We start from the raw sequence: 27632 nt of genomic DNA, 5'->3' as shown, positions 1-27632 counted from the left end.
TTTGCGTCCCACACATAAACGTTTCTATTTAAAATGGTTAAAATAGCCAGTAATTAGTTGGGATTGTTTGTGGAAAAATGTTAGGACTCCAGAACTGGATCATTGTAGATGCCACTAATATACACATATCTGCACTGTCCAGTTCAAAACTCACTTGGGATCTGTGCTTCCAGGTAATGTATGTCTTCTGCAGCATGTCAGCAACAGGTTCCTCCTGAATATTTATTTAGGAGAGAAAAATTTGTACTTGTGTTTATGCAGAGGTCCTGAGTTCCAGCTGAAGCTCTCTGCTCAACCAGGCCGGTTGTCTTCCCCTCTGGCTCATCTTTTAGCAGCCTACTCCTGTAACCGTAATATTGCCTCCTTAGGGCACTTCCAGCCTCCCTGGACTCTTCTGCCTTTCAGGACTGCCTCCAAGAGGACTCTCAACCTTATCAAGCCAGTGTCTGTCCAGAAGTCCCAGGTGGCCCTTCTGCTGAGGCCTGTCCAGAGTTTTCTAAGAACTGAAAACCCCATTTCACAATTGCCATCCCTGAGATGGCCTGCAAGCACCCCACTTCTCAGCAGGTCCAGTGAGACATGTCCCCTCCTTAGCTTCCTCATCAGCTGTGCTAGGAAGTCATCTGCCACGCACCAGGAACCTTCCAAACTGTCTGCTCGCTGCTGTGTTGTGTTTCCAGAAGACATTTGGCAAGTTAAAGTTCCCCATGAGAACAAGGGCTGGCAATCACGACAGTTCTCCCAGCTGCTTACAGAACATTTTGCGTGCCTCTTTGTCCTGATTAGGTGATCTGTAGCAGACTCCCACCATGGTATCTGCCCTCCTGGCCTTTCCTCTGATTCTCACCCATAAACACTTCACCCTACTGTCACCATCATTAAACTCTAGATAATCAAGACTCTCCCTAACATACAGGGCAACCCCACTACATCTCCTTCCTTGTCTGCTTCAAATCTTAATGGAGAAGAGTTTAAGGACAGTGGAAGATGCAATGGGATGGGGTAGCTTCGTAACAAATTCTAGTACTTATTTTTTATCCCTCTGTGCAACCTAGTGAAGAATCACAAGGAAGTTTGTGTGAACTTAAATGGATTGTTCGATCACCACCAGAATGCCTTGCAAAGTCAAAAATGAAAGCTGGATTTAGGGAAAGAGAACAAGCTAGAGCAGTCCTTGGATATTATAAGATTTCATCCCCTAGTTTCATTTTTTTAAAATTCTATTTAAAAAATAGATACATTATGGAAAAATTCTTTTTCTTTCAACAGCTTTTAAAATTTGTTTGTACTGTCAATAAAGGCACGACATAAGAATGTGTCAGATAAATATTTGTTTTCAAACTATTGAACAAAATAAGTGTGTGAGAGAAATTGGAGTTTGAATTTAGAAGGATAAGCATACAAAGAGCTGCCATATAACAGAATGTTATATATACATTGATGTATCTGTTACATGTATATAACAGAATGTTATAATCCCCTTATTCAAGATTGATTTAGTTTTCAAATGTTTTGGGGCATAGAATTTTTTTTAAGTTTAACTTCTTCCAGAAGAATTCACATCTCTAAGTAACAGTAATGTTTTAATCTGTTGCATGGTATATTGCAGGAAAGATTTAATGTATCACTTTCTTCTTCTTTCCACAGTTTCTTATCCTTGCTGCTTTACTTTCTAGGGTTAAGGCTTGGAGACTCACAAATTCAGTGTGTGGTTCCCCTAACTTAGAGAACTGCCAGGAAAAACAGCTGGAAAAGTCTATTTATTTTTTAAGGAAGCATTCTTAGAAGTCAGTAACTAGTTACATTAATTCAAGTGGATGTTCTCAGCTAATTTTTTTAAAAATTTAAACATTCTTCTGTAACTCATTTGCTGTGCAGGTAGAATGACCCCTAAAACTAATCAAATTTATAATCTTTCTCCCTTTCATCTTTTTTCAAGAGGTCCAGGCCTTTCTTCTTGTGTGAAAGCAGAAAGCAAATCCCAGGCTGTGTCTGGGACCACTTCTTGCTGGGTGGCTTTCTACAAGTGGGTTGGCACCTTCAGTGGTGGAGTAGAAGCGCTTCTGCTCCCAAGAGTGGGCAGCTCAAAAACACAAGGGAGTCTGAACCTGCTGCATGAAAGGAGAGTGAGGACTGACATATTTCTCCATTTTAATAATTTCCCTGAGACCATTTATTAAGATAAATAAGGCCTCTTTCTGTAGTGTGAGTGTGGCATTATATTATAATTATTGCTTCTGCAATATTGTAAACATTTGCTCATGCTTCATCATTGAAGAAAAGGAACACAAATTTGAGAAAAAGAAAAGCCTAAGTAGGAATAACCTCAAGGAAAAAATAGAAGCCAGAGATGAGAATGAGGTCAAGATTAACATGTCAGAGCCTTAAAAGGAGAAGATGATATCCAGAAATTGTAAAGAGGAAACAAAATGCTACTTTTCTTTTAAGAGGAGAAAACTTAACAGGAAAATGTTAATTCGTTAACATGGAATATGAGGTAAAAAGGATTGACATATTAGGAAGGTGTAAATGTGGGATAGTGTATTTTGTTTGATTTATTTTTACTGTGCTTTCCTCTTAAGATGCTGTTTTAGCTTTACAGGTTAATGGGAAAGTGAACTGACACTCAGATTGAGAGCATATATGAACAATACAGAACTCACAACATTCTGGTATTAAATACCCAGAAGTGTAAAACCAAAGAATATTCTTGCTTATATACTGACTAGATATAACATAAAATTAACTGAAGTACACACATGCATTTTTGACTGAATAAAAATATGTAGATTCTAAAGTTCTGCTTATATTGTCCTTCAATGCATACAGCCTTCAAAGAAAACCAAAAAAAGCTGATAATAAATTGTAGATTACACTTTACTTTCTCTGCATGGTAGGCCATAAACAATACATTGTTAATGTTACAAGTTCTTAAGCTAATATAAAATTATAATGACTTTCTGAACAAAAGTAGAAGTACATGAACTTCTTGAGAGTTAGCAAAATTTTTTTCTAGTCTAAAGAGCTTAGCAACCTGAGTAGTTGATACTGGGCATCATTTGTGTCATTCTTTTTAGTGCTGGAGCATATGTTTTAATGAATAAAAATAATCAGATAATAAAATATTTTTTTCTTAGGCTTCACTTTATTATTCACTTATTGTCATGCCTTGTATAGCAATGGATATGATTTATTTAAATTTTTAGGATGGGCACAAGGGTAATATTTTAGGCATAACCTTGTATGGGTTATGCATGTGCTGCATAAATAGTATTCAGAGAGTATTCTTCACACTGGGTATCCTCTTGGTAATCACATTAATAAACACAGGACAATTAGTTTTATACAGACTGTCTAATAAATCAGCTGGGATTCTTTTTCCCCTGATGTGTAGTCTGGGAAAGATCTTCCCAGGAAAATGCCTAATACCCATTAATGAATATCAGAGTTTAGGGTTCAGCACTTCTAGGTTCATGTCCTGAGGCAAAAAAAGGACTGTTTTGTTTCTTAATCAATAAAGAATACATTCTCCCTGGCTATGGATCAGGGGTTTGGGAAGTGTGTGTCTCCTTGACAGCATTATGTGTTGCTAGCTGGAGGCACTGATCATACTGATGTGTATTTCTTTAATTTCTATTCTCACTTTCAGTGAAGATTTAATTAGACACTGGTGATGCTTAAGAAGAGGAAAGGACAGCGTTTCTCTGATGATTGTTCTCTCTAATGCAGAGGGCGGTAGTTTTCTGACATGCAGCATTTAGCACACGAAAACAGACGTCTGTCGTTAGCAAAGTGTTATTTCTCAAACTTAGCAAAAATTGTGCTAAGGGAAGCTGGGGAAAGGCTGTGAAGCTGGGGAGAATTGCAGCGTCTGGGTCCGGGAGCGCCGGAGCAGAGTGCTGATAGCAGCGTGCTCCCGAGCGCAAGTTTCCAGAGAGCTTTTCCTCTTGGCACTGACACAGCCAAGTGTGCTCCGACACAGATGTTCCTCCAGCAGCTCTCAGTAACGCTGCTCCACGGATACAATGTCATACCCAGAGGTTCGTGGTCCACCTCAGCCTTCTGGGAGGACTGGCTACTGATGAAATCAAATGCTTAGAGAAGCATGAGATGCGGGGCTTTATCTAGTGTTTTATCTCAGCTAGAGTGGCTGCTGAAGTGCCACTGCTTGGTATAGTGGTGCTTTACACCACCGCAAATTTCTTCAAAGCAAACTCTTGGTAAAATCCTTTCATTTCCCTCTGATTGCAAACCGGTGTGAAGACTGGAATGATTTGCCTTTTGGAAGAATGTTGACTCTCGAGTGGGAGTCGGAGGGACTACAAACAGTGGGTATTGTTGTGATTATATTTGCATCTCTGAAGCTGCTTCATTTGCTGGGACTGATTGATTTTTCAGAAGGTAAAGTGGTCACTCACAGTTTGTGCTGTTTGTAGGTTTGGTGTCTGATCTGCTAAAATAGAGCATCAGCTATAAAAGCTGTGAATTGAAAAAAAGGAAAGTAACAGACTAAAAACCCTGGTTTGCTTCTGTTGCTTTTGTTTTGTTATTGAAAACAGAAGTAGATGCTAGCATATGATTTTTATTTTACAATGAATTTATGACTGTGAGAAGATGTTCATTAAAAAAAACTAAAATAGTGAACATAGCACCTGTCAGTTGCCTTTGAAAGCTGTTCAGTGCTACTGAACTTGATAGATTTTGGTTCAGATCGTGTTTACAAAAGGCTTTGCTCTGCTGATTTATGATGCAATTAGAGTTTTCTCCTGTATAAGTATCTGTGTTTTAAAAGTCTGTTTCCTAGATAAATGCAATACACTGTTATTACAAGATGAGCTCTAGGATCAAGCCTGCTCTACATCTTTTAAAAAAAGGCATAGATGCCAACATTAAACGTGTGTATTTAAAATATGTATCATTAATATATGTTTTAAAATTCCTGTTGCTTGCTCAAAATCTCGTCTGCTGTCTACTATATGGGTCATATCATTTCATCTGCTCCCAAAGAGGGCTTCACATTAATTTATTCTGACTTTTATTTCTATACAAAGTGAGGGTTTATTCACATTTTATAGAAATGAGCTATTTCAGGACAGTTATTAAAGAGATTTTTTGCTGTCAACTTTTCAAGTTTCTCACAAAATGTCTACTCAGTCACTGAAGCCCTTGTTCAAGAAATACTTGCTTTTGTCATTATGTTTGCTCAGTCCAAACCAATCCTTTTTGCTGGGTAACTGCCTTCAGTCAAAATCAGACAGCCAAGGGGAGCACTCTAGTTTTCTGAAACATTAACTTTTCATCACAGAATAGGATCTTTGATGGATGTAGATTCACATAATCACCTCATAAAATTGTTCAGAGTGCTGATAAAATTTGAAATATGTAGCACTTATATAGTTACTGAACCTCAGAAATAAATCATCTTTCAAACTGTATGTGGTGAGAATATATATTTGCTTTGTTACTATATAATGTATTGGTTATGGAATTACTTTTTCAGTTCTAAACAATGGATGATTTACCCCTCATAGCAGTGCTTACCTTTGGATTTTTTATACTCTGGATGTGAAACATTTGTGACATGTAAAAAAATCATTGTGGTTATAGATTAGCTTCAGTTTTATATACATATGGTAACAAACAGAGAAAAAAGATTGAAATACAATACTGCTTTTTTATTAGCATATGTAGAGTTTGATAATTTTCCTGATTTCTCACTGGTATTGCCATTAAGGCTGTGGGAAAAGGTTTACGTGATTTCAGCTCTATTAAATCACTGTTTGAAAAAACCTCTCTGGTAGAAATTACACTGATTTTAATAATAATCATGAGTTCAAGATGGTATATCCATTGAAGTATACCTTTTTGTTCTAATGTACCTATTAGTATCACAGCATTTCCTCACATGATAATAATTTCACTCAAAAGTACCTAGCAACATAAACCAATGCCTAAATGTAAAAAGATTAAACTTTGTTGATTTATTGATAATTGTGGTGTAATTCCAGTGACTTGAGGGATTTCCAGGTCCCCTGAGGCTGATATGTGCTAATCAACTCTTCCATGTTTGGGCACCACCACTACATAAAACAAGAATTCTGTCCCAAATGGTTAAGGAATATTTTATAGTGTATTCAGAACTAGTGATTATTCACCTACAGAATGCAAGGAAAGGTTTTCTGTTCATATCCAAGGAGGAGCCTATTTAAACTGCCAGCGTTGATCTGGAAACCAAAACAAGCAATGAGTCCTCCCCATCGACCACATGCAGGCTGGTCATGGGTCATATGCTGAAACAAATCTGTTCCCATAGTTAAGCTTTCTGATTCCTTAAAATGCTTGTCTTAACATCCCTGATACATTGACTTATACTGCAAATATCACTGAAAGAAATGACAGCATGCCTGATGTTTGCTATTACAGGGCAGAGAAGACAAAGGACAAATCCTTAGTTGCTAAGTTGCTACAACTCCACTGATTTTAATGCAGTTCTGGTGAAGAAGAGCCTGACTTACCCTCATCTCCATGAGAAAACAGGAGAATCCAGTCAATCTGCTTAGTTTTACTGAATAAACTGAATCACAGAATTAACTGGGTTGGAAGAGACCTTTGACATAATTGAGCCTAACCTATATTACTACAACAATTCACAAAATACACAAAAAAAGTGTTCAACAATTAGCAGGACAGAAAGAAACCGGATTTTATCCTCTGTCCCAAACTAGGGAATGTTATTCTGCTTCATCCATTCTCCATTTTCCAATAAGTAGAAAACAGACCAGAATGAAGATAAAGCTGGCTTCACTGGAGCCAATAAGCTATTCCAGTTAAAAGGACAGAATGGAATCAATACAACTTTTACTAGGAGAGATTGAAACTCCCCTTTCCCTCTCCCTGCATTACTTTGAAAGTGGTTTGACACTGACCATTATCCTCCCTCCAGCTTCCTTGCCTGGAGCTTTTTCTGCTGGGCAGCTTCACTCCAAAGCTTTTCTTTCGTTACTCAAGCTGGAAGGGGAGGAGAGGAGGGAGATCAAACTGAAACAGTGGATTAGAGCAGTGAAGCAACAGGGCCAGGCTTAGAGGGAATTCATCCACCAGAAACTTGGAGAGGAGAGATGGCAAAATGAAGGATTCACTTTACATTTCTGTCCAGAACAGCTGTCAAGTAGTAGGTATGCAGAGAGATTATCCAAATATGTGAGCAACTTTTTAAAAATCAGAGAACTGCAAAAACCAGTCTTTGGAAGGACAAACTCTATGCCTTTTCCTACATCATGCACTGATTTTATCTTGAAATATAATGTCTCCTACAAAAATGTTTTTCTTTTACTTGTGAATAGAATCAGCCATTGTTGCAATCTATTTTATACTCCCTTATTCCTTTCTTATTCCTTACACTAATCTCTAACAGTCCCCAGAGTTTGTTGTTATCTTTCAAATGCTTATTCAGACATAAATGTCATGTTTGGCATGTGAACGTTTTATGAGCTCTATATCTTTTGGTTAGTAGGACTCACTGGTGTCTGATGACTTTAAACTCGATAGACTATTGGTAGGTAAGAATATTTGATCCTTAGTTTCTCCTACAGTGATGCAAAGAAAAGACCAGTTCACTTGCAGTTATCAATAAACATATTTGGCTGCAAATTCAACTTTGTAGGTAAGTAATTTGTTGCTTTAGTTACAAATTGGAAATTGGTTTGGGGGTAAATAAAGGTAGTTTTTAATAGAGGTAGTTTTCTGCCTTAGGATATATTTGCTCTCTGCCGGTACAGAAAGAACTTTTTTTTCTCTCTAACCTAATCTGGATGGACAGAAGTCACCTCCAGTCCAAAAGTCATGTTAGTGAATTTATCTGTTCTGTCACACAGACTGCTAAAATGTGGCCTCTTTCCTAGTTCAGATACTTAAAAGCACAGAGAGGATGTTGGGTCTGTCTGCAGCCATCTGTGTTAACACATTGTTAGTTACCCTTACCCTTAAGATACAGCTCAGCAAAACCAGTAAGTTTAAAATATTGTCTCAAATGTAGTATGACTCTCACCCTTATGATACAGGGGAAGACATCTGCTGAGAAATTCTCTATTGCATCATATTTTCTAAGAAAAATAATTCCAAAAAGCATGGGAGTTTTCTCCTTCTCTGCCTGTGGCTGACATGAATGATCCTAATTTGAATGTCCCCTCCATCCACTGAAAGCTGTGCTACAAGTCCAGCTTCCAACTGACTCTCCTATGCTGCTCCCTCTCCTGTATAACTTCAGCCAAATGGGGTGCAATGTAGCATAATCCCACAATAAACAGGCAAAAATATGCCATGCAGCAGTACATATCCCCTCGGCTTTTGTCAGCAGCTGCTTTTAACACCTGTTCTCAGAAAGATGTTCAGTTAACATGTAGTAAAATGATCACTTCCTACTTGTCTTCTTTCTTCTCCAAACAATGCAGAATTAATGGAACTACTTTATTCTGAGTAACCCAACCCTGCTTGTAAACCTTGACCGACATTTTGGATTCAAGGTCTCTGAAGGAGAGTCAGTCTATTGAAGTATCTATGAAGTGCACCGCAGAGTTACTTTAGAAGACCAGATGTGAAACTGCATTCAGTGCTGCTTTAAATCCAACCTTGATCCAAATAGATGTAAAACTGAGGTGTGAATTTCAATATGCTCATTTATATCATATATTTCTGTATGCTTATGCTGGATGCAAGACAGGCTGTGAAACTTACTGAAACTTGCAACCACTTTAATACTCATCCTCAGGGAAGTTGATGTTCTATTTACTTTTGACCTATCCTCAAAAAGTAGGCTCCTCCAGGCTTGGGAGAATAGTTATGTTTGTAAAACAATGTCTTGATTAACCTTAATGTTATTATATGAAAAGTGAAATTTTTACTTTGTTTTGCTTTCCTTTTAGTTTAGTGGTTTGTCTGCCTAGACCTAATGACATGATACAAAAATGGCATAAAAGTGTAAAGTAATATGGTCAGCAAAGAACAGCAAGGATCATTCTTTAATGTCAAAATGAGAGAAATCAAGCTTTTATCAAAATAGGAATAAAATGGGACAATTTGCATGAAAGTTTTGAGGAAGGGCCTGTAGTTTTATGAAGATCTTTTCATCAACTGCTTTCCATGCTTTCCAATTCTTCAGGGAATTTTAACATCCAGATCAACTAAGTCACTGTGGAAGAGGTCACTTTAGATCCACATCAGTCTGAATTGAAAATCTAGGTGCTGTTTGAAAAATGGTGAAAAAAATTTCTGAGATGTTTACAAATATTTCTGTAAGGATAACATATGTCCTATCTCTTCATGTGGGAGTTCACAGATCCTCTCAGGTTCAGGTCATGCAGGATATTTGCCTTCTAACTTGGGTAGGGCTGCTTTTGGCCACACTCTTCTGGGAGAACCCTTCCCTGCAATCATTAGATTGTCTGCTTTGTACTCTTGATGATTTCTTTTTTTTTCAAGAAAGTACTCATAGTAATTGTCATTTTAAATTGGCTGTGTGCAGGTAGAGAAGTTTCCCCTTGTATTCGTCTTTGCAAAAGCAGAGGTGCTTTTGAGCATCATTTGAAGTTTCTGTAATTCTGAGTATTGATCTTAAGAAGATTATTTATCCAGCTATCTCTTGGCCATTTCTGGCCAAGATTCCAAGATTTGAAAGGAAAGGAGATATTTTCTCCCAGAATATAAATAAAATCACCCAAAAATAAAGGCAGGTGATGTATATTTGATACCTGCAGCAAAGTCTGCATCTAACCACCATATCTCAGAGCATGAATACGAGGAGCTTCCTACAGAATGCCCTGATTAAGCATTTTCCCTGTGCACTCCACCACTGCTCCATATCCAGGCTGCTTTTAAAATGTAGCTGTGGATAAAATAATTCATTTTAAGATGACAAAAATTTTATATGACAAAATTGCTTCTGAAAAATAGCTACACTTCTTGGTCAGCTGAGAATAGGTGTGGAGAGAAAAGCATTGCCTATTCTCTAATGTACTTTAATCCTGAGAATCTAGAAGGCCTTGATGTTGGAATAAGATACTTACAGACATGGATAATCATTGCCTAAAATTCTGTAGAACAAGATTGAATATACACAATGATGGAATGACTAAATGAAACAAAAAAATCATAATAATGTACTTTTTATAAATAATGCAGTCACCTTTAGTGTCTTGAATCTTAAATTATTTGTTCCATGCATTTTTTGATCAGAATTATTTTGCCTTTTATATTAATGAGATATGGGATATACTCAGTGATTTTGTAGGGATTTATGTATCTGATTATGTGTAGACCTATTTGAAATATTGAAATTTACAAAGCATCTGAATCTGTTCAATGTAATGCAAAAATAATAACATAATTTAGAGATATTATGCTATAGTTTTATTGTCTAGCATGCATTTTATCTCATAATAAAAATACTTACAGAATTACCTTGGGGAAAAACTGAAAAAGCAGTCGGAAAGCTCATTTTGCAGTCTTGTCTGTGTATCTGTTTCATGTCACTAGAGCAGTATGAAGAAGCACAAATGAGACCATTCTGTTTATAGAAATGAAATATGCCCTTCCAAAGCCTAGTCAGTGAACTTTTAGATATAGGCCAACAGTAGATTGATTGCACATGTGTATGCATGTATGTCCATTTAATGAAGAAAGAGGAATAATTTAAAATGAAGACTTTGTGTACCAAGTTTTAAAAGTGGGTAACTTTTGACAGATACCTCAAGAAAACATCTATAGCGTGGAAGGTCTGACATAGGTACAGATAGGTCAATTTAGTGTTTCTTCTTAGAAAAAGCCATTACTGATCAATGTCTGTAAATTATGCTACTACTAAATAATATATATTTTTATGTTAAAATGGTAGGATACCATTTTGATTGATTATTTTATAATTGCTTGTAAGTAGATTGATAGATTCCATATGTGCATTTGACCAGTTTTTGAATACATATATATATGTATATATTTATGAAGAGACCTTGTCTATTTCTGATAGATGTTACCCTTATTTTGAGAACATTTTCAGTCTTCCACTAATCACTTAAGAAAGAATAAATTATGTCATATGAACCAAATCCTTTTTTAGAAAACACAGCTTTCATAAATTAAAAGGAAGGATATTGGTGACTGAAATGAGTTAAACCAAAATGAAGTGCAGCAGTTTGGTGACTGTTTTGTGATGCTCCCAAAGGAAGCTTGTTCCTTGCAGCTGAAACTGCTGGGCTTGAAGTGGCAGATTGGAATTTGAGAAATTTGAGAAAATCTAGTTTAAAAGAAAGGGCAAAAAGAGTCTAGTTTGTTTTGTGTTCAACCACCAAATGAGTAAGTAGCAAGGTTAGGAGGGCCTCGATTTTTTATTTTTTTTTTTAATAAAATAGAAAAGTTAGGAAAATAATTCAGCTTGTGAGTTTCAGAGAATTAGATTTCTATATATCATTTGTCAGTGATAGTACATTTGAGCATGTACTCCTGTGCAAGGAGAGGAAATGTAGCATTCCCTGCTCAAAACCAAATTTTATATTAATGAGTGATCTGATGGGATCTCCTTACTAAGCTCTGATTCTTCAGACAGTCGTAGTGACAGAGGGGCCGGTTTCAGCCTAGATGTATCTAAAAAATGCAGCCATAATATTTAACCTGTGTTCTAGCAGTTTGGTCTGTATCCTTCTTGTACTGTAAATACTTTAGATTTCTTTGTTTCTCAGTAAAAGACAGTGTTCTGGGTTTTACATGTCATGATGAAATTTGAGCTAAGGCAAAATTTGTATGTTAACATTTATCTTGCAAAGTTATATTAAGGAAGAAATTATCTGAATTTCTTTCTTTGAGACAGTAACAGAATATCCCACTTGATGTGAAGTAGCACTCCTGGGGAAAGGTATCACTTTCTACAAGTGGTAGAGCAGTGGTATTCTTTATACTGACATACTTACTGCTAGTTACTTTTTATAGGAATACTTGTGATTAATATCCTTCTACTATTGGCTAATCTGCAATCGCCCTGTATTTCTTCTGTAGTTTGAATTGTTTATAAGTTTCTTCATTATTTCCCTATTGTCAGTAACTTCAATTGCATAATTAAAAGAATCACAAATAGATAGATAGCCGGGTTGGCATTCAAGAACTCTCATTGTGATTTCTTTCCTTTTTGACCTTAGAAAATCTAGAAAATGGTGAAAATTATACTGATTAACTCATGGGTTGTTGTGAGAATGAGTAGGTTGAAAAAGTGGCATCCACTGCTAAAGTGGGGAGGCCATATGGTGAGTATTGAGAGACAGACATCAAGAAATTTGCTTAATCTCATTGTCAAAAGCCAGGTTTGAAACTTGGACATGGTGAGTGATAAAAGTTTCAAACTGTTGAGACTTTTAAACCAAAAAATCACTCTGAATCTAGATAGAAAGGAGTCTGCATTAGTCAATATCCAAGACTTCTTATTTTTCACTAGGAATAGCATATATTTTCTTGTTGAGACTGCACATAGTCTCATATTCTGACAAAAAGCAGTTTTAGAATATATTACAGTAAGATTTTGACTGTAGCATATTGAGTACCTTATGTTGTACTCTTATACACTATCTGCAGTTACAAATGCTTCATACTGTGTAGTATTCTTAATTGAAAAATTTGTTTCTTCCTTTTTTATTATGAATAATGTATTTCTTTAAACTCATATGTATATATATGGAGAGAAGTATACACTCCTTTATGAGATACATAGCTCATAGAATGCATTTATATGTATATGCAATAAAGTATGTACGAGAAATAATTTTAGATTTAAATTTATGGTATACTAAGTGTTGGAGTCTGGGATACAGAGTGTGTGCCCTTGTTTCTGATACTCAGTTCTAAGATCGAGAAAAACACTGAATTTCATATAGCATGAAATTCATGAGCATGTTTTCATGGTGATACATGAAAACAGCTGTTAAAGTTAGAAAAAGCTAAAAGTGTGAGTGTGGAGCTTAGAGAGTTTTCTTAAGTCACTGGGTGAAAAAGTTAGTTTAGAAAATAGAAGACAGGATGGAAGATTTAGGGTGTTGTCTCTTGTCCTTCTTCTTTCTTCTTCATGTTCTCCTTCTAGAGGTTTTTAAGTAATAGTAAGGGATTGGTTAGAAAATACCACAGTGCAGCATACAGATAATAGGTCATTAGGTCATTAAAAAAATAATATACGTGTCTATTGTTAATTGGGTAAGAATAAATAAATATTCTTATATAAATATATATAAATATATTTATATAAATATAAAGAATATATAAAGTTAAAAGAACAGTGCTGTTCAGAGCCATTTTGTCCTTTCAAACACAAAGTGAACCACGAGGCCTTGTTGTACCATCAGAAGAAAGAAATGTACAGATTGCAGTGATTTAAACTTGTGCAGCCAGCCTAGAGAGACCTGCCAAGTTTTGTAATGACCTTCTAATAAACACGAGAAACAAGATTCTAATGAGCTCGAGAGTTTTCTCCAAACCTAGAGAACAGAGATAAACAGAGCTCCCCGCAAGGGAAGATCCCAAAAGAATTCAGTCCAAAGGAGACTGAGAAATCCAAGAAAATAAAGAAAAATACAGAAGAAATACAGCAAAATCGGAGAGAGAAAAAAATAATTTTTTAGAGAAAAGTTACACTAAGTGCAGGTAAATGAATTTGCCTTATTTCACAGGCTGAAAACTAAAAAAAAATCTTAGGTGGTTGTTTGAAATATTTGAAATACAGGGCTTGTTTCTCAGTTTTTTACTTGTGTGAATAGTTTTTTAATACAACAAATTTTTAATAAAATATATTTTTAATTTCAGCATAAGATTCTTTTTATTATTAAAGTGTGGTGTTTTCCTGTGGATTCCATTTTCTCACACATAAGAAATAGAATTAATTTTAATTTAAAATTTTAAAATAAACTATAAATAATCTTAAAGATTTTTTTTCTTAGTTTAATGTTGTATATAGTGTTTTTCTTGTTATATTTCAGTAATGATGCACTGAAAATAATTTTTTTGTTATATCTCAGTAATAAGTATATGCCTGACATTGCTTCAGTTCTTTCTCCCTCTGGGCAGTCTTTTGTCCTCATTACTGAAGTCACTAAATGGAGCCAAATCAGTTAACATGGAATAATCATTTTGGGATTGGATTCAGCCCCTGATGCTTGGGTAGATTAGAAAAATGTAACTTTTCTACTTGTTTTTCTCAGTTGAAGAAGTCTAATGAATTGTAGTAAATACAGAGATTTACATACGCCCATCACTTTACTCTCAAAATACTGTGCACAAAGCAGCATTCCAAATATAGCAACCAACACAAAAGTGTAGGCTGTTTTTATAGAAGTAGAGAACCTCAGTGTATTACCAATAAATGGATGCTTCAGTTGTATATCCATATATTACCATGAATTTATGCTTCTAGCTTTTTTCCAAATGGAGACAAAATTGCTGAAAATAATGTTAGTAAAAGCTTTTATTCAGATCTCTTTTATCCATGCCAGGTTAAACTTGTATCTCATAGATGGATGCTTGAATAGGAGTATCTGAAGTATTATAATTAAGTAAAATCCTGAGTAGCAAATTCTTGCTCTTATGAATTTTATTACATGGTGCAATTTTGTGTTATTTGTATAACAAGAGACAGTAGTTGCATCAATTCTTTTGGTTATTATTTTAAAAATTAGATTTTCTGCCTAAAGGCTTTACAGTTCAGGGGTGTTTCTCTTTGTACCACTTCAGAAGCAGCCAGAGAGAAGGCTGGCAACACAGGGAGCAGCAATCTCATTTCAAGTTCTCTGTTGCTGAGAAGGAACAAGTAGCAGCAGGTCAATATTTATGGCAGCTCGTACTTTCTGCACTCTGCATGCCATCCTAACCTGGGATATCTGATGGCAGGGAGAGAGGGGAGATTCAGTGCAATGCCCATGTGAATGGAAAGCAGAGCAGAGTGGATTCTACAATCTTCTGGAGTGTTGGGGATGTGGCAAATGAAATAATATTTATGTGCAGCAATATGACTGAGCATGAGAGTTTATGCTGATAAGTGAACACTTGAAAACCAGCTGGTTTCAAACAAAGAAGCCTGATAATGCAGGACTACTAATGATAATTATGAAGATAAAGATAATAATGAAGATGCTCTGTTTTTTAGAAGACTTGATCTATGAGTTTAGGGTCAGATCTCAGAGGAAACTTTTCAGCAAATTAAGCCACATCAATTCAGTTCCTAGAAATTGATCTTTGTGACTCAGTTTTGACACCTTCATTTGAAAATTTAGTTTAAGCACTAGTGATTCTTTGCATGCTATTTATCCTTAACATAAAATCCTTTCCTTTTGAAGTTTTTTATGGTTTTTAAGTTGTATGATCAATCTCCATGGAGATGAATCCAGACATGTCTAAACCATGTGGTTTGGTGTGGAGTGGAGTGGACTCAGATATCCAGGAAGCTGCCTGGAAAGTACGTTAAATTACTTCACACTGAGAAAACAGTTTTTATAGTCTTGGTTTATGAACAATATCCCTCATTTATGTTTCAATAAAGACTAGTTTTACCCTGCAGGAAGTATGAAGCATTATTTAACACCAACTGATTCACATTGTTTTACTATGGTACTACACAGTTGTACATTTCTGAGGAAAAGTTAACTTTATAATAGTTTTATTACTTTAATCCCATGATAATTGAATTCATAAATTCTTGCTTTGCAATTTATTTGAGATTGGTTAAGAGAGTGTAATTGTAAAAATTGATGAAACCTTGTGCTATCTCTAGCTGGATATTTTAAAAGAAAAGTAATATCATTCATATTTTCTGTTGCTTTCTTTTCAGTTGTGGTCTTTTTGCAAAACATTTTTCTATGATGAAACCTGTTTTAGTTCCTGAAAAATTATATAGAGGATTTTTTTCTATGTCTTCTTGACTCATTATGCAAAGGAGAAAGGAGAAGAAAGTTGACAAGTTAGAATTGAGGTTTTGCTTATTTTTCTTTAATGCTTATGTAGAGAATCTGAAAACACAAACTTTTCATAGAACTAATTTGGGAATTCATGGGGTTCATAGGAATATGAACTGACAGAATATGGTAAGCCTTCACCTGAATTGATGTTTTCTGATTATCTTATTTAATATCCATTTTACTATTTGATAAATATTTTACACTTTAATTGTTTTGTTCATTCCCAATGCTTTCAAGAAAAAAAAAGGAGTAAATTTCTATATTCTTACCCTAAATGTATTCCTTTAATATAAAATTATCCTCTCATCATCCTAGGTAGTTTGCACTTTTCAAGAGTGCATGGAAGGTTTAAAAGCAGACAAAAGTACCAAGTTCTCTTACAGCTGGGATCCAGAGAAACTCAATAGTGGGCACATTCTAACTGAAAGCAGCCATGTGACAGCCCATCTCTTGAAATTTTCACCCATTTCTGTCTGCCTTATTATATTAGGAGGGTGAAAAAATAATTACACTATGCTAGTACATATGTTAAGACACAGAGAGGTGTTTAAGACCTAGAAGAAGTTTGAAGTTGGATATCTGAACTTGCTGTCCTTCTGTAAATCCTGAATTGCACTCTGGTTTTCATACTGCCAGATATATGTGTGTTTCCTCTGGCACATCTTTTCCAATTACTAAACATCCTGTTTCCAAAACATTGCTTTACAATGACAACAGAGGGCAACCTGAGTAATTTGTGTGTATGGTAGTTTCATGATAATTAAAATGGGCTCCAGACTGGGTATGCTTCGGGGAAATCATTAATCTTCCTTGAATTATCATATCATTAAATGTGCAAATGTCCATTAGGTATATGAAATTAATCATGTAACATGATATATTTAACAAATTAACGTGGTCATGCTCTGTGTGTAATGAAGAAGGAAAATACACTACATATTTGCTTTCTGTAGTACTATGATGTGTTCTTGCAATAGATGGGATTTTCTAAAAATTATTTTTGTCTGCAGATAATGTTTTTTTTTTAATTGCAAATTTTCCTGCATACACATCTTCCTAGTTCCCCATCCCCAGAAAGGCTGGTATGTGATCATATTTTTGGATGATTGTTTTGTGGAAGATCAGCCATCACTAAATGCTCAATAACTGTATTTCACTTAGTGTCTGTCAGTTTGTATGTTTGACACCAGTCAGCTCTTTGTCATTCAACAGCAGGATAGAAAGTATCTCTGGAAGTGCTATTTTAAACTAGAATTGAAATCTCAGATTTTTTCACTTCAATCACCACATCTGTCATCCTGCAGTCCTCAGAAATGCCGTGTTTGTCAGTTGGGAGTGAGAGGAGGATGGAAGCAACCTCTGAATAGCTCAGTGTTACCTTATTTCTTGTCCTCTGCGTAAACCAAAATGTTAAAGGCCAAATTGTTATACTAAAGTGAAAGTTAAAATTAACTTTTAAAAATGCATTTCTTGATGTTATGGTAGCAGATAGTGTTTTATTTCAATCAATGAACACAATACCATTTGTTGATGCTACATGTTTCAATTTTTTTCCCTTACCCTCCTAGAAGTAGTAGGACATTAAAAATTAAATAGCAAAAATTAATTCAAACTTTTGGGATTTACAGTCCTTGCTGAAGGGGACAGATTCATGAGTAAGGCTGGGCAGGGATTAACTCAAGTGATTCTCCTTCAAAATTATTATGACTATATGTAAGGTACTGGACTATGAAGCTGTGAATGTGTGATAATGCACTGGAAGTGTAATAAGCTTAAAGAAGGAATGGAGGACCGTTTGTCAAATGTATGTCAAAAATATCACCTGACAGTCCCATAGTTTAAGACTATATTTCAAAAATCTATTTAAAATGAAACTGAGTCAAAATGATCTGAAGGTTGCCTACAGAGCTCTTTAATGGTGATTTATTTTGCGGTTGTATATTGTAATAATGAATAACAAAAACCTTCCTAGAGCACAAATGATCTATTTTTGTTGTAAATGTTAGCCACCAAGACAATATTTGTCCACAAATTCTTGAAACACCACTAGGAACTCTAATTAAAATGGAAGGAATGAAACTATGACTAATTATTCATGTCCACAGCTAAACTAATGGAATTAATTGAAAAATAATGGTAACTGTCAAAGCAAACTAAAAAGGTACAATTTCTGCCGATATTTATTGGGTTAGATCTTCCTGTTTTCTCTGAGTTGGGTACTGCAGTGGTGCTGCCTTGTCTTCTGATAGCTGTGTTCACAGGCTGGATCTACGTGGAGCACTGTCCTCATTTAAAGCTATGTCTTACCTCACTTTAACCTTTATTCTAACACTGGCTCCGTGTGACAAACAGCCTGCCAGACCACTGGCCTGTGAGCAGGGGCTGTGACAGTGCCTGGGATGTTAGCAGGGTATGTTGCTCTGGAGACAGACAACCCTTTTCCTCCCCTTTCCCCATGTGTATTTAAAATACACTCAGTGCTATGTACACATCATCAGCAAAGCAAATTTCAGGCAGCAGAGACTATGAATAATATTTTCAGTGTAATCGAAATGAACTTCAGGCTAAGAAACCTCTTATTATTCCTTCTTCAACAATATTTTAAATTAGGTTAATACACGCCGAGGCATTTTACCTGTCACATTCAAATGAAGGCAGTGAGCCATATGCTGGTTATTTTTCTGAATACCTGTTTCATGTGAAAGCTATTTTTAATAAGAACTCACAGTTGTGACAGTTCACAGTATACATTTATAATGTATAGCTACTCGGGGCTTGTCCTGCATTTTCTGCCAATTTCCATTTCTTCATGAGGAACCATCGAATATAATCTTCATTGTTAAAGCTATCAGGATTTTAGAATACGTAAGAAATTTAGGATATGCCCTCCCTATTGTTACCAGCAAAACAGTGATCTTCAGACAATATGAATAAATTACTGTTTTTCAAAGAGTAGAAAGGTCAGCTTCTACCTCTCTGTTCTTTGCAGAGTGAAATTGTCTGCTTGCTACTGTTAGTTTAATAAGACCTATTAATAATATAGAACTTTTTGTCTAGGAGAAGAAAAAAAATCAAATGTCAAAGGACTTTCAGTCACTTTTTCAGATGATGCACAAATTTATCCATTCACAAAAATTGCATTATGAAAATGAGACACAAAATATTAATTGCCATTTTGTTTTGATTATGTTTTTCATTTTGTTTTTCCTGGTTTTGTTTGCTTGCTGGCACATATATGGTAATTGAAACACATCTTTGGTTTAAGGAAATCCCATAGGCAAACTGCTGCATCACAGTGGCTGACTGTTTTAATAGTTGTGAAGAAATCTACATTTCTGGGCAAATCATTTGTAGTAAAATCGCCTCTAGGCTCGTTCTGCAATCTTTAAACTTTCCTTGATAACATGCTAGCAGAGAAAAATATCTCAGCAAAGTCAAATGGTTTGGGGACCCTCTCTGCCACAAGAAAGAACTGATGTCTCCATTCCCAGGAGAGGAATGGTCTGGAGACCTTATGTAGTATTTGGACTGTTATCTACTGCCCAAAGGAAATTAATATCTCAGAATGATGACTGCTGCATTGAAAGCACATAGAAGCGTGTTTTTCAAGGTTATCTATGAGTTGATTGAGTTGTAGTGCTTTTCATTTATTCAATACTTTATCATTAGGCAACTTCACAGTCTTCTGTGGTAAGGTAATTTTGTATTTGTTGTTTGTTTAAAAAATGAATAATAAAAGTTGCTGACCAAGGCACAAATACTCACTTCCTTTTAAATGCTGATGGATTTACTGGTAATTAGACAGATATAGCTAAAGTTTCTAGTTTATTTATTTCTTGCTGTGAGATATGGATTAGAGCAAGAGCAAAACAGGCTTAAAACTTAAAAAGGAATAAAGAAAGTTTATTAACAAACTACAAGAATAAGAACACCGGAATAAATTTCCAGAAAACCCTTTTATCTCCCACTACTTGACCATTTTTTTTGTACACATGACAACATAGAGACAAAAAACTTTTAGAACTTTGGTGGTTAAAAACAGTCTTTTCATCAGTCTTTGCAGAGAAACAGAAGTTTCTTTCTGCCAATCTATAGAGTTTCTCACAAGAAAACTATTTTTTGTTATAGTTTTCTATTTCTCTAATGCCAGCTGCCCGGAAATCTGTCATCAGAGTTCACTCCTCCCATTTCACATCACTCTGAGGTGTGTATGGGCCATGAGTTTAGGGATGCCATTTTATTCAAAGGCAGAAGTCTTCTTCATCTGTCTCTGTGAGCTTTCCTGGAAAGCAGTTTTCTCTTTGCCCCCCAAAGCTTCAAAATCTTCACTCTACTCATTTCCAGCAACTCACAGTATCACAATTACTCTCTCTTTTTCTCAAAAGTCCACACTTTAAACACTCTATTCCTCCCAATACTCTGTCATGAATTAAAAGAGTCTTTTTAAACTACTATTGTCCATCTCCATAGCTTTAACAGAAAGATATTTCAGCTGTAAAGCACCTCCTTATTCTCTCTTTCCCATTTAAACTTAACTCTTTTCCTCACTGTTTTTGGTAGTTTTATGATGTCTTCTTCATGTTGATTGTCTCTCTCGTTCTCTGTCTTTCTGAGAAAAAGGAGTAATCTGTACATTTTATCCAGGTAATAAAAGAATTAAAAGCTTTAGAAAAACTGCAAGAGTTCATGGTGTCAGGTTTCAGTCCAGCAGCAAAAACTGAGCAGCTCTGCTTTCTTTTCCGCCCCCCCCCCCCCCCACCTTTCGTCCTCTGCGGCCTTATCCGGCCGAGGGAGGGGTGGGGGCGGGAATGGAGGAGGCTACCACAGACCCTCGTTACCTTCTCAAAAGCCGGAAACAAAAGAGGACAAGAGAACTCTGACTGTACTTCTTAAGGGGGTGTTCACAGGTTGAATTCACTTTCTAATGGTCAAGACTGCTGTCAATTTTAGAAATGACTGATAATTGGTCAGGAGAAAAAACTCTCATCAGCCACCAGCAGCCCCAACTTCTCCAGCTCTCAAAGCCACCTTAAAGGTAAAGCCACCCCATGACAAAGATAAATATTGAAAAAGCTGTACAAAATTGCTGAGAGGAAAAGGGATATGAGCTATTCTCCTGAAGCAGTCTGCATTTTTCAGGCCTGGATGATACTCTAGCTACAGCTGCCAAGGTAGAAGTTATTTTGAGTCCCAGGCTTTCAGTTCTTTTCCAAAAAAGAATTTTTTTATCAGTAATATTTGTCAGTGAGCCAGAGAAAGTTCATCTGTTTGAGAGAGAACTCAGTTACCCTCACTCAGGGTCAACTAAACTTTGGAATTTGAGTGTAACCAAAGGTTCCAACCTAACTTACTAAAAGAAGCTTTATCAAGCTTTAGAATGTGAAGCCATCAAAATTCCCTTGTATTTAGACCCTTTTTGATAAACAAGTAGATGTTCCTCATTATTCAGTTTTTCAAAGACAGTAAATTCTATCTTTTATCCTCACAAGTTCCCTGATTGCACTAAAGAGTTGGTGCCTTATATATTTCTAAATGTATTTCCACACGTTACAGGAATCAGTCTAGAAAAGAATAAACCATGACTTGAATTGATGTCTACCTGCCAGCCTTGCAAAATTGTCGGATCTGCACCAATCTGTTATGACTGCAGTGACTGGTGTTAAAGATTGAGAAAGTGTTAGAGACTGATGTAGAGAGATATATTGTATAATTTTCCAGTGTTGTTCTTCCTGTGTACTTAAAAAACCCTTGTTCAAGGAGAAAGGCTGGATGTCAGACTGACATTTTCAGTTGGGACTAGAGTAAGCCAAACATGAAATTGCATATGCTTTTCTGACCAGTTGTTATAAAAATATTTTGCTCAAACTTTTACTGCCAAATGAGACGGTAACATTTCCTGTCCTAAAAACTGGTAACAGGTTTTCCCATGGTACTAGTATTGGTAATAGTATGTCTCAGCTGTGACTTAGATCCTTTTTAGGGGTTTAAAACTTCCTCTCTTGAAACTTCCTGACCCTTACATTTCTGAGGATAGCATTTACAAAGAATTTCATGCTGCAGGGTTCTAGGCACATTTCTTCTCTCCAGGAAAACGATCATAGGAATGTGAAAATTAAAAGACAATTATTTCCATTAAAGTCTGAACACTTAAAAATCAGTTAAGTAACTTCACCTAAACTTAGAAAAAACTGAAGGCTAGAGTGGAATAAGAGAAATTATTTCTTGGTAGGGTCAAATGCATGATTAGCCATTCAGTCTAATTTATGTTATTGTCTTGGGTTTACCTAGAAAATTATCAGTAGTGAAGATGACAGGTATGACTAAACATGAGTGAAAATCAATTCATAGACTTCTCATGATTATCATGTGGTGTCACTGTATTATGCCACAAAAAGTAAGGGAAGTTTGCAAGACACATTGATTATAAGAAACCTTTTATTTAAACCAGGTCTGATGTTGCTTTAAGTGTACCCATTAGTTATCATTATAAAATCAACCTTTCCCAACAATTACCATGATACATGGATACTGCTGTTGATTCATGGGCACAAAAAAGCTTTGCAGATCCATCCCTGCTATTTCTGAGTTGAAAAACATAAATAAATCCTGCAGAACTCTGAGCACATGGCTGTGCTAGAGATGAGGTAATGGCTGGATTGTAGTGGAAATTTATGGATCTCCAACAAACCATGTTAAAACGCAATGTATTATAATGCAGAGTCAGAGTGGCTCTTCCACAGTAAAAATCAAATTCGGCAATGGTGTTATTGTAGGTTACTATTGTACTCTTGTTGGTACAAAAATGCTGTCTAACTGAAATGATTCTTCCTGTTAGAAAATGTGATGAAGTATTTGGGCTCTGTACAGCTGTGTTCTGTGGGGCTAGGGGGAAAAGTAAGGAATGCCTTCAGAATAGGTCCTGGCTTTTTTGTGAGTCACTCTGATAGCCTAAGAAGTGCTTAGAAAGAAGTATTATCACCTCTGGAGCAGGCATGAGCAATTACCAGGTGTTTCTGAGGTGCTATTGTGTCATCACTTCTGAAATTTCTCTTCTACTATATATTTTTTTCTGATCTAAACTTTCCTTTTTCATTTGTGGAAGGTTCATAGAACTCTCTCATCCCAAAAATTGCTTGCAGCATGTGGTTACACTTAAAAGCTTAATGACAATTTCATAAACACTGGGATGAATAAAATAATGTGTACTATACATATATATATATATATATATATATATTCAATGGTAATGAAGGTTCACTGCAAAAATAAATACTTGCCATTCTAATCTGTCAAAAATATCACTCTGGTACCTGTGGTATTGTCACTAACATTTCAGCAACCTCAGAAGTTCATGACAATGTCATATCAGTCTGTGCCAAAGGGACCTTTCATCTGGATAAGGCCTTACTCCATATCACTGGCAAACCAAAACCCCTTTTTTTCTCAAAACTTGTTTAAACATATTTCCATCTGGTGGGATTGAGAAGGGGCACATGCACATAATTTCTTTGTTTTCAGCAGCTGAGGACAATTTTTGAAATTCAGTGTGGGTAATCTTATATTTGGCAGAACCTTAAGCAGTTTTGGCATCTTTGACAACAAATTCTTCAAGGAAATAACTTCTAGCTCTCCATTCTTCCCTCACACCCCTTGCCCCCCATGTAATTTCATCAGAATTGCCATAGGCAACTTGAAGAATTATCTTTCCAACAATTTTTCCTTTAATTCTGCAGGTTGTAAAACACCCACACTTTTAGTTCTCTGCATTATTATCCTATTAATTACTTATAATCTTAATATTACTGATAGAGATAAAAAATCCCTTCATTTCATTATTAAAATGTAATAATCCGAATTAATTGGGAATTATGAGGGAGGAGTATATAAATGAAACATTATTCTAAGTCTGAATTGTAGAAGAATGCAAAAATCCCACCTAAATAAAATATAAACTTGCTATAATTAGCTATCCCACAAGGCTTTGTATTTTTATGTTGCTGTATTGTCAACTGCTTCTGTTAAAATGCTGTCTTAAAAGCAAACACCATTGAGGGAATCAGAAGATAGTTTCTCAGCTTTAGAAATTCTCAAGATTACATTCAACCCCCTGAAAGAGTTTCTCTTTCCCATAAAGGGGCTTGAGCTCCACAATGAGAAATGACCCTTCTGCAATGGAAGCAGGACCCCACAAAGCTCTGATACAAGTGCCAGATTGGCTGGTGTTTTGGATACACTCGAGTTTTTAATGGGGGAAAAGAGTTCCTTCTATGAACTACTTAATTTCCTTAGATTCCATCCCAAACACATCACAGACAATCTAATTTATCTACTGTTTATTCTAAAGGTGGCTTCTTTCTGTGTACCATATTAAAATTATATCCCACTAGTCCAGCAAACAGATTATATATCAAAACATCTTATAATATGTCTCCTATCCTTTACACAGGTCCTATTCTAAATGGCAATATGCACTTTCAAGAGCACAATAAAGTGCTTTGGTATCAGTATTTAATTAGTAGCCTTGGGTTTTTGCAATACTCTCTCTTCAGCTGCCTATCAGAGATATCATAGGAAGTAATATATTTTTATAAAATTTAAGCTTGTTCATCAAAAGGATTTGCAGGTTACATCTACTTTTTAGACTTTTTGGAACAATTACATCTCATGTTCTCTTTCAAGGTGATAATGTAAAGTAATTTTAATATTTCGTCTAGTTCCCTTGGAAACAGCTTCCTTAGCAGTCTGTTACAGAATAGTGTATTAATCTTAATATCTGTTGGGCTCAGGACCTCCTGATACAGTATATGTAAGTATATGTAAAGTATATGTAAGTAAGGATATGTAAAGTTCAGTCATATGAACTTTATCATCTCTACTTGCATGGGTTGTGTCACTTTCCTTGTTGGGATGATTTTATTGTTTATTCATTCATTTATCCATAAAATCCATTGTACAAAAATATTGACGTAAAGCTTCCCTTCTCCCTGTGTTCTGTAACATGAGATTAACAATCTGCTCCCTCTCAGAGCCTCTATGAGTTAAAATTTGAGTTAAAATTAACCCTTTTATGCTTTTCCATTTCTAGTAGAGAAGTTCCTACCCTCTTCTACCATAAACACCATCTCTCACTTTCCATCTAAAAATGTTTTCCAAGGGTTTTCCTTTAGGTCATCTCTTTTAAACTTGAAGGTGTCATGTCTTCTTGAAATTCCTTAATCCACTGGAAATGGTAGTCCATGTTACTGCTCCTTTCTTGAATCTCTGGTAGTTGTGGAGGAGATTTTTGTAGGTTTACAGCCTTCTCACGTATTGCTGTGTTAATAAGGACTTTATATGTGGCCACTAGAAACCTTCTGTAGCTCTACTCTAATTTTTTACTAATTCCTGCTCTTACTTTAAATTACCTCAGTCATTTCATTTTTTATATCATAAGCAATTTAACTTTTTTCTGACTTGGTCTAATGGAAATTGTCATTTCCAATTTCCCTTCATCTTAAACCAACATTGCTGTCTGCTCTCAGATTAGCAACATTCTGGGTTTTTTGTTGTTGGTTGTGGGATTTTTGGGTGTTTTTTTGCAGGGGATTTTTTTTCTAGTATAAAAGAAAAAAAAAATAGGGCTCACATGAATTGTAATTCCCTGTTAAATTACTGCAGATGTACACCATGTTCCAGGGCATGGTAGGACTAAAATGATTTCTACTGACAGTTCTGTGCCCTCATGCCAATAAGAAAACTGTAAATATTGTTTCTCTTGACTTCTTTACTAAGTTGTATGTGTAATTTTTTTAATCCGTTTTAGACTTTATAATATATTTGTCAAGTTAACTGCATTCTTTGGTAAAATGTAGTTACAGAGCTTTTCTTAACATTAATTTTTACCACTCATGTCTTTCATTCCCAGATCCTCACTGACTTTATTAGGTTTTCTACTGACTGGAAGGTGCCTACTGATTTGATTTTCCAATATGTTCACCTGTGTATTCTTTGCTTTTAAAAAATAGATGCAGCAGACAAATGGAGCATGGTTTATTATTCTCGTGTGTATCTGTTATAAAACTCAAGGAGTGATGGGTCACCAAGATCACTTTCAAAGTCAGTGATGATGTAAGAAATGTATCCTTGATTTCCCAGTGTTTGGGATACCCATTCCTGCTGGTGAAAGATAAATCAGGAATAGTCTGTATTACTATAATTTCTGGTACATCTGTTATGCTTATCTTCACACAAGCTGGAAGGAGATTTTTCAGTGTGTCTGTTTTATGTGTTTTCATGGCTTATATCCTGATGCCAGAGCAGAACATATTCCCTGTAGTTTATATTGTGCTCCATTTATATCTGACTGGTAAAAAGCAGAGTTACTTTGAGTGTATGGCTTATTGAGACAGATGATTATCAGTCAGGGTCTGAGACACAGTGAATCTCTGAAATTTCAAAGTACCTGGTACAATAAGAACTGGGAGAAAACCCATGTCAAGCTGGAATAAAAAAGGCAGTGTGAGGAGAGGTTGGGCAGCTGAGCTGTGTTTTAAGCAGTCTAATGCCTACTCTGTGAAGCTGAAGCTCTGGACAGAGGAATAATGTGTAACTCTGTATCACTTGTTCTTTAGTAAATGTTTTATGATGTTATACGTTTATGGAAATATTAAATGGCTATCTCTTTTTTTCTTTTAATTCTGTAAGGATTTGAATAGAAATCCTCTGCTAATGAGGACAGATAGGAGTGCATTCCTCATTGGTACATAGACATGTTTTGTATTACCACTAAGACAAGAAATAGGATGGGATGCTAAACCCCCCCAAAAATATGTGAACTGAACTGTGACTCTTGAGGACTTTTTTTACTGAAGAGTTCATTCATTACTAACAAGACCAGTAAACTAATCTGCTCATTCTAATTGTGGAAAAATAATCCAAATGTTACTTAAACATAAGGCAGGATGCATGTAAGGAATACAGTCTTTATGATATTTTCAACAGGTTTATGCCTTTTTCTTAAAAGGTATTTGAGGTATGTTCCCTAACTAAAAGGAAAAGCTGCTTAGATAAACCAGTTTTCAATTATAACAGGAAACCTACATCCTCAAAGTCCAATCTAAGTCTAAAGAAGTAGCTCAAATGTTCCTATTAGACCATCAGTTCAACTGATAACAAACAATTTAAAAGCGAAAGCCTCAGCATAGTGTACACCTTTTTGACTGCAATGAAGCTGCAGTAGATGTACAGCTTTCAAAAACAGCCAGTGGGAAAAAACCCAACAGATATGTAAAATTAAATATAAGTAAAAATAGTTAAAGAAAAAGAAAAAAAAGCTCAAGTTTTGTTGTTTGATATTTACTTTTTCTGGTATTACCTCAAAACTTTATATAACCACAAACATGGTATCACTTCACATGAGTATTTAGACCCAGAAAGCTCTTAGTTAAACATTTCTACAATCGACAGATTATTTTGCCAAACCATAATTTTGGCCAAACCATAATCCAATACTGTGATTTAGTGAAGTTCATGGAAAGATGCTAAAGGATTTGTGAATGTTGCAAGGTGCTAACTGGAAAGTAATGCCTCAAGGGACCAACATTTAAGAAGGGCTGCTGTCCTGACACATTCTCACAGAATTCTTCTGGAGCACCTGCATTGCACCAGGGAAATGGCAAA

General features: G+C 35.6%; 1 protein-coding gene across 8 annotated transcripts in view; it reads left to right on the top strand.

Annotated features, from left to right (window-relative positions):
- The window catches only part of KCNIP4 (potassium voltage-gated channel interacting protein 4), a 386258-nt gene that overhangs the window by 289708 nt on the left and 68918 nt on the right, over positions 1-27632 (top strand). Inside the window, exon 1 of one of the 8 annotated variants that reach the window (XM_088056853.1) lies at positions 4290-4401. The exons of the other annotated variants lie outside the window; for them this stretch is intronic. Coding sequence (XP_087912979.1) covers positions 4290-4401 — 112 coding nt within the window. Of the gene's footprint in view, positions 1-4289; positions 4402-27632 lie in introns of those variants that run through there. 8 annotated transcript variants of the gene reach the window in all.

Source organism: Pseudopodoces humilis, chromosome 6, assembly GCF_049639895.1.
Source record: "Pseudopodoces humilis isolate 2021_Gansu_Grassland_sample_001 chromosome 6, ASM4963989v1, whole genome shotgun sequence".
NCBI lineage: Eukaryota > Metazoa > Chordata > Aves > Passeriformes > Paridae > Pseudopodoces > Pseudopodoces humilis.
This window is presented reverse-complemented; position numbering and strand designations above follow the sequence as displayed.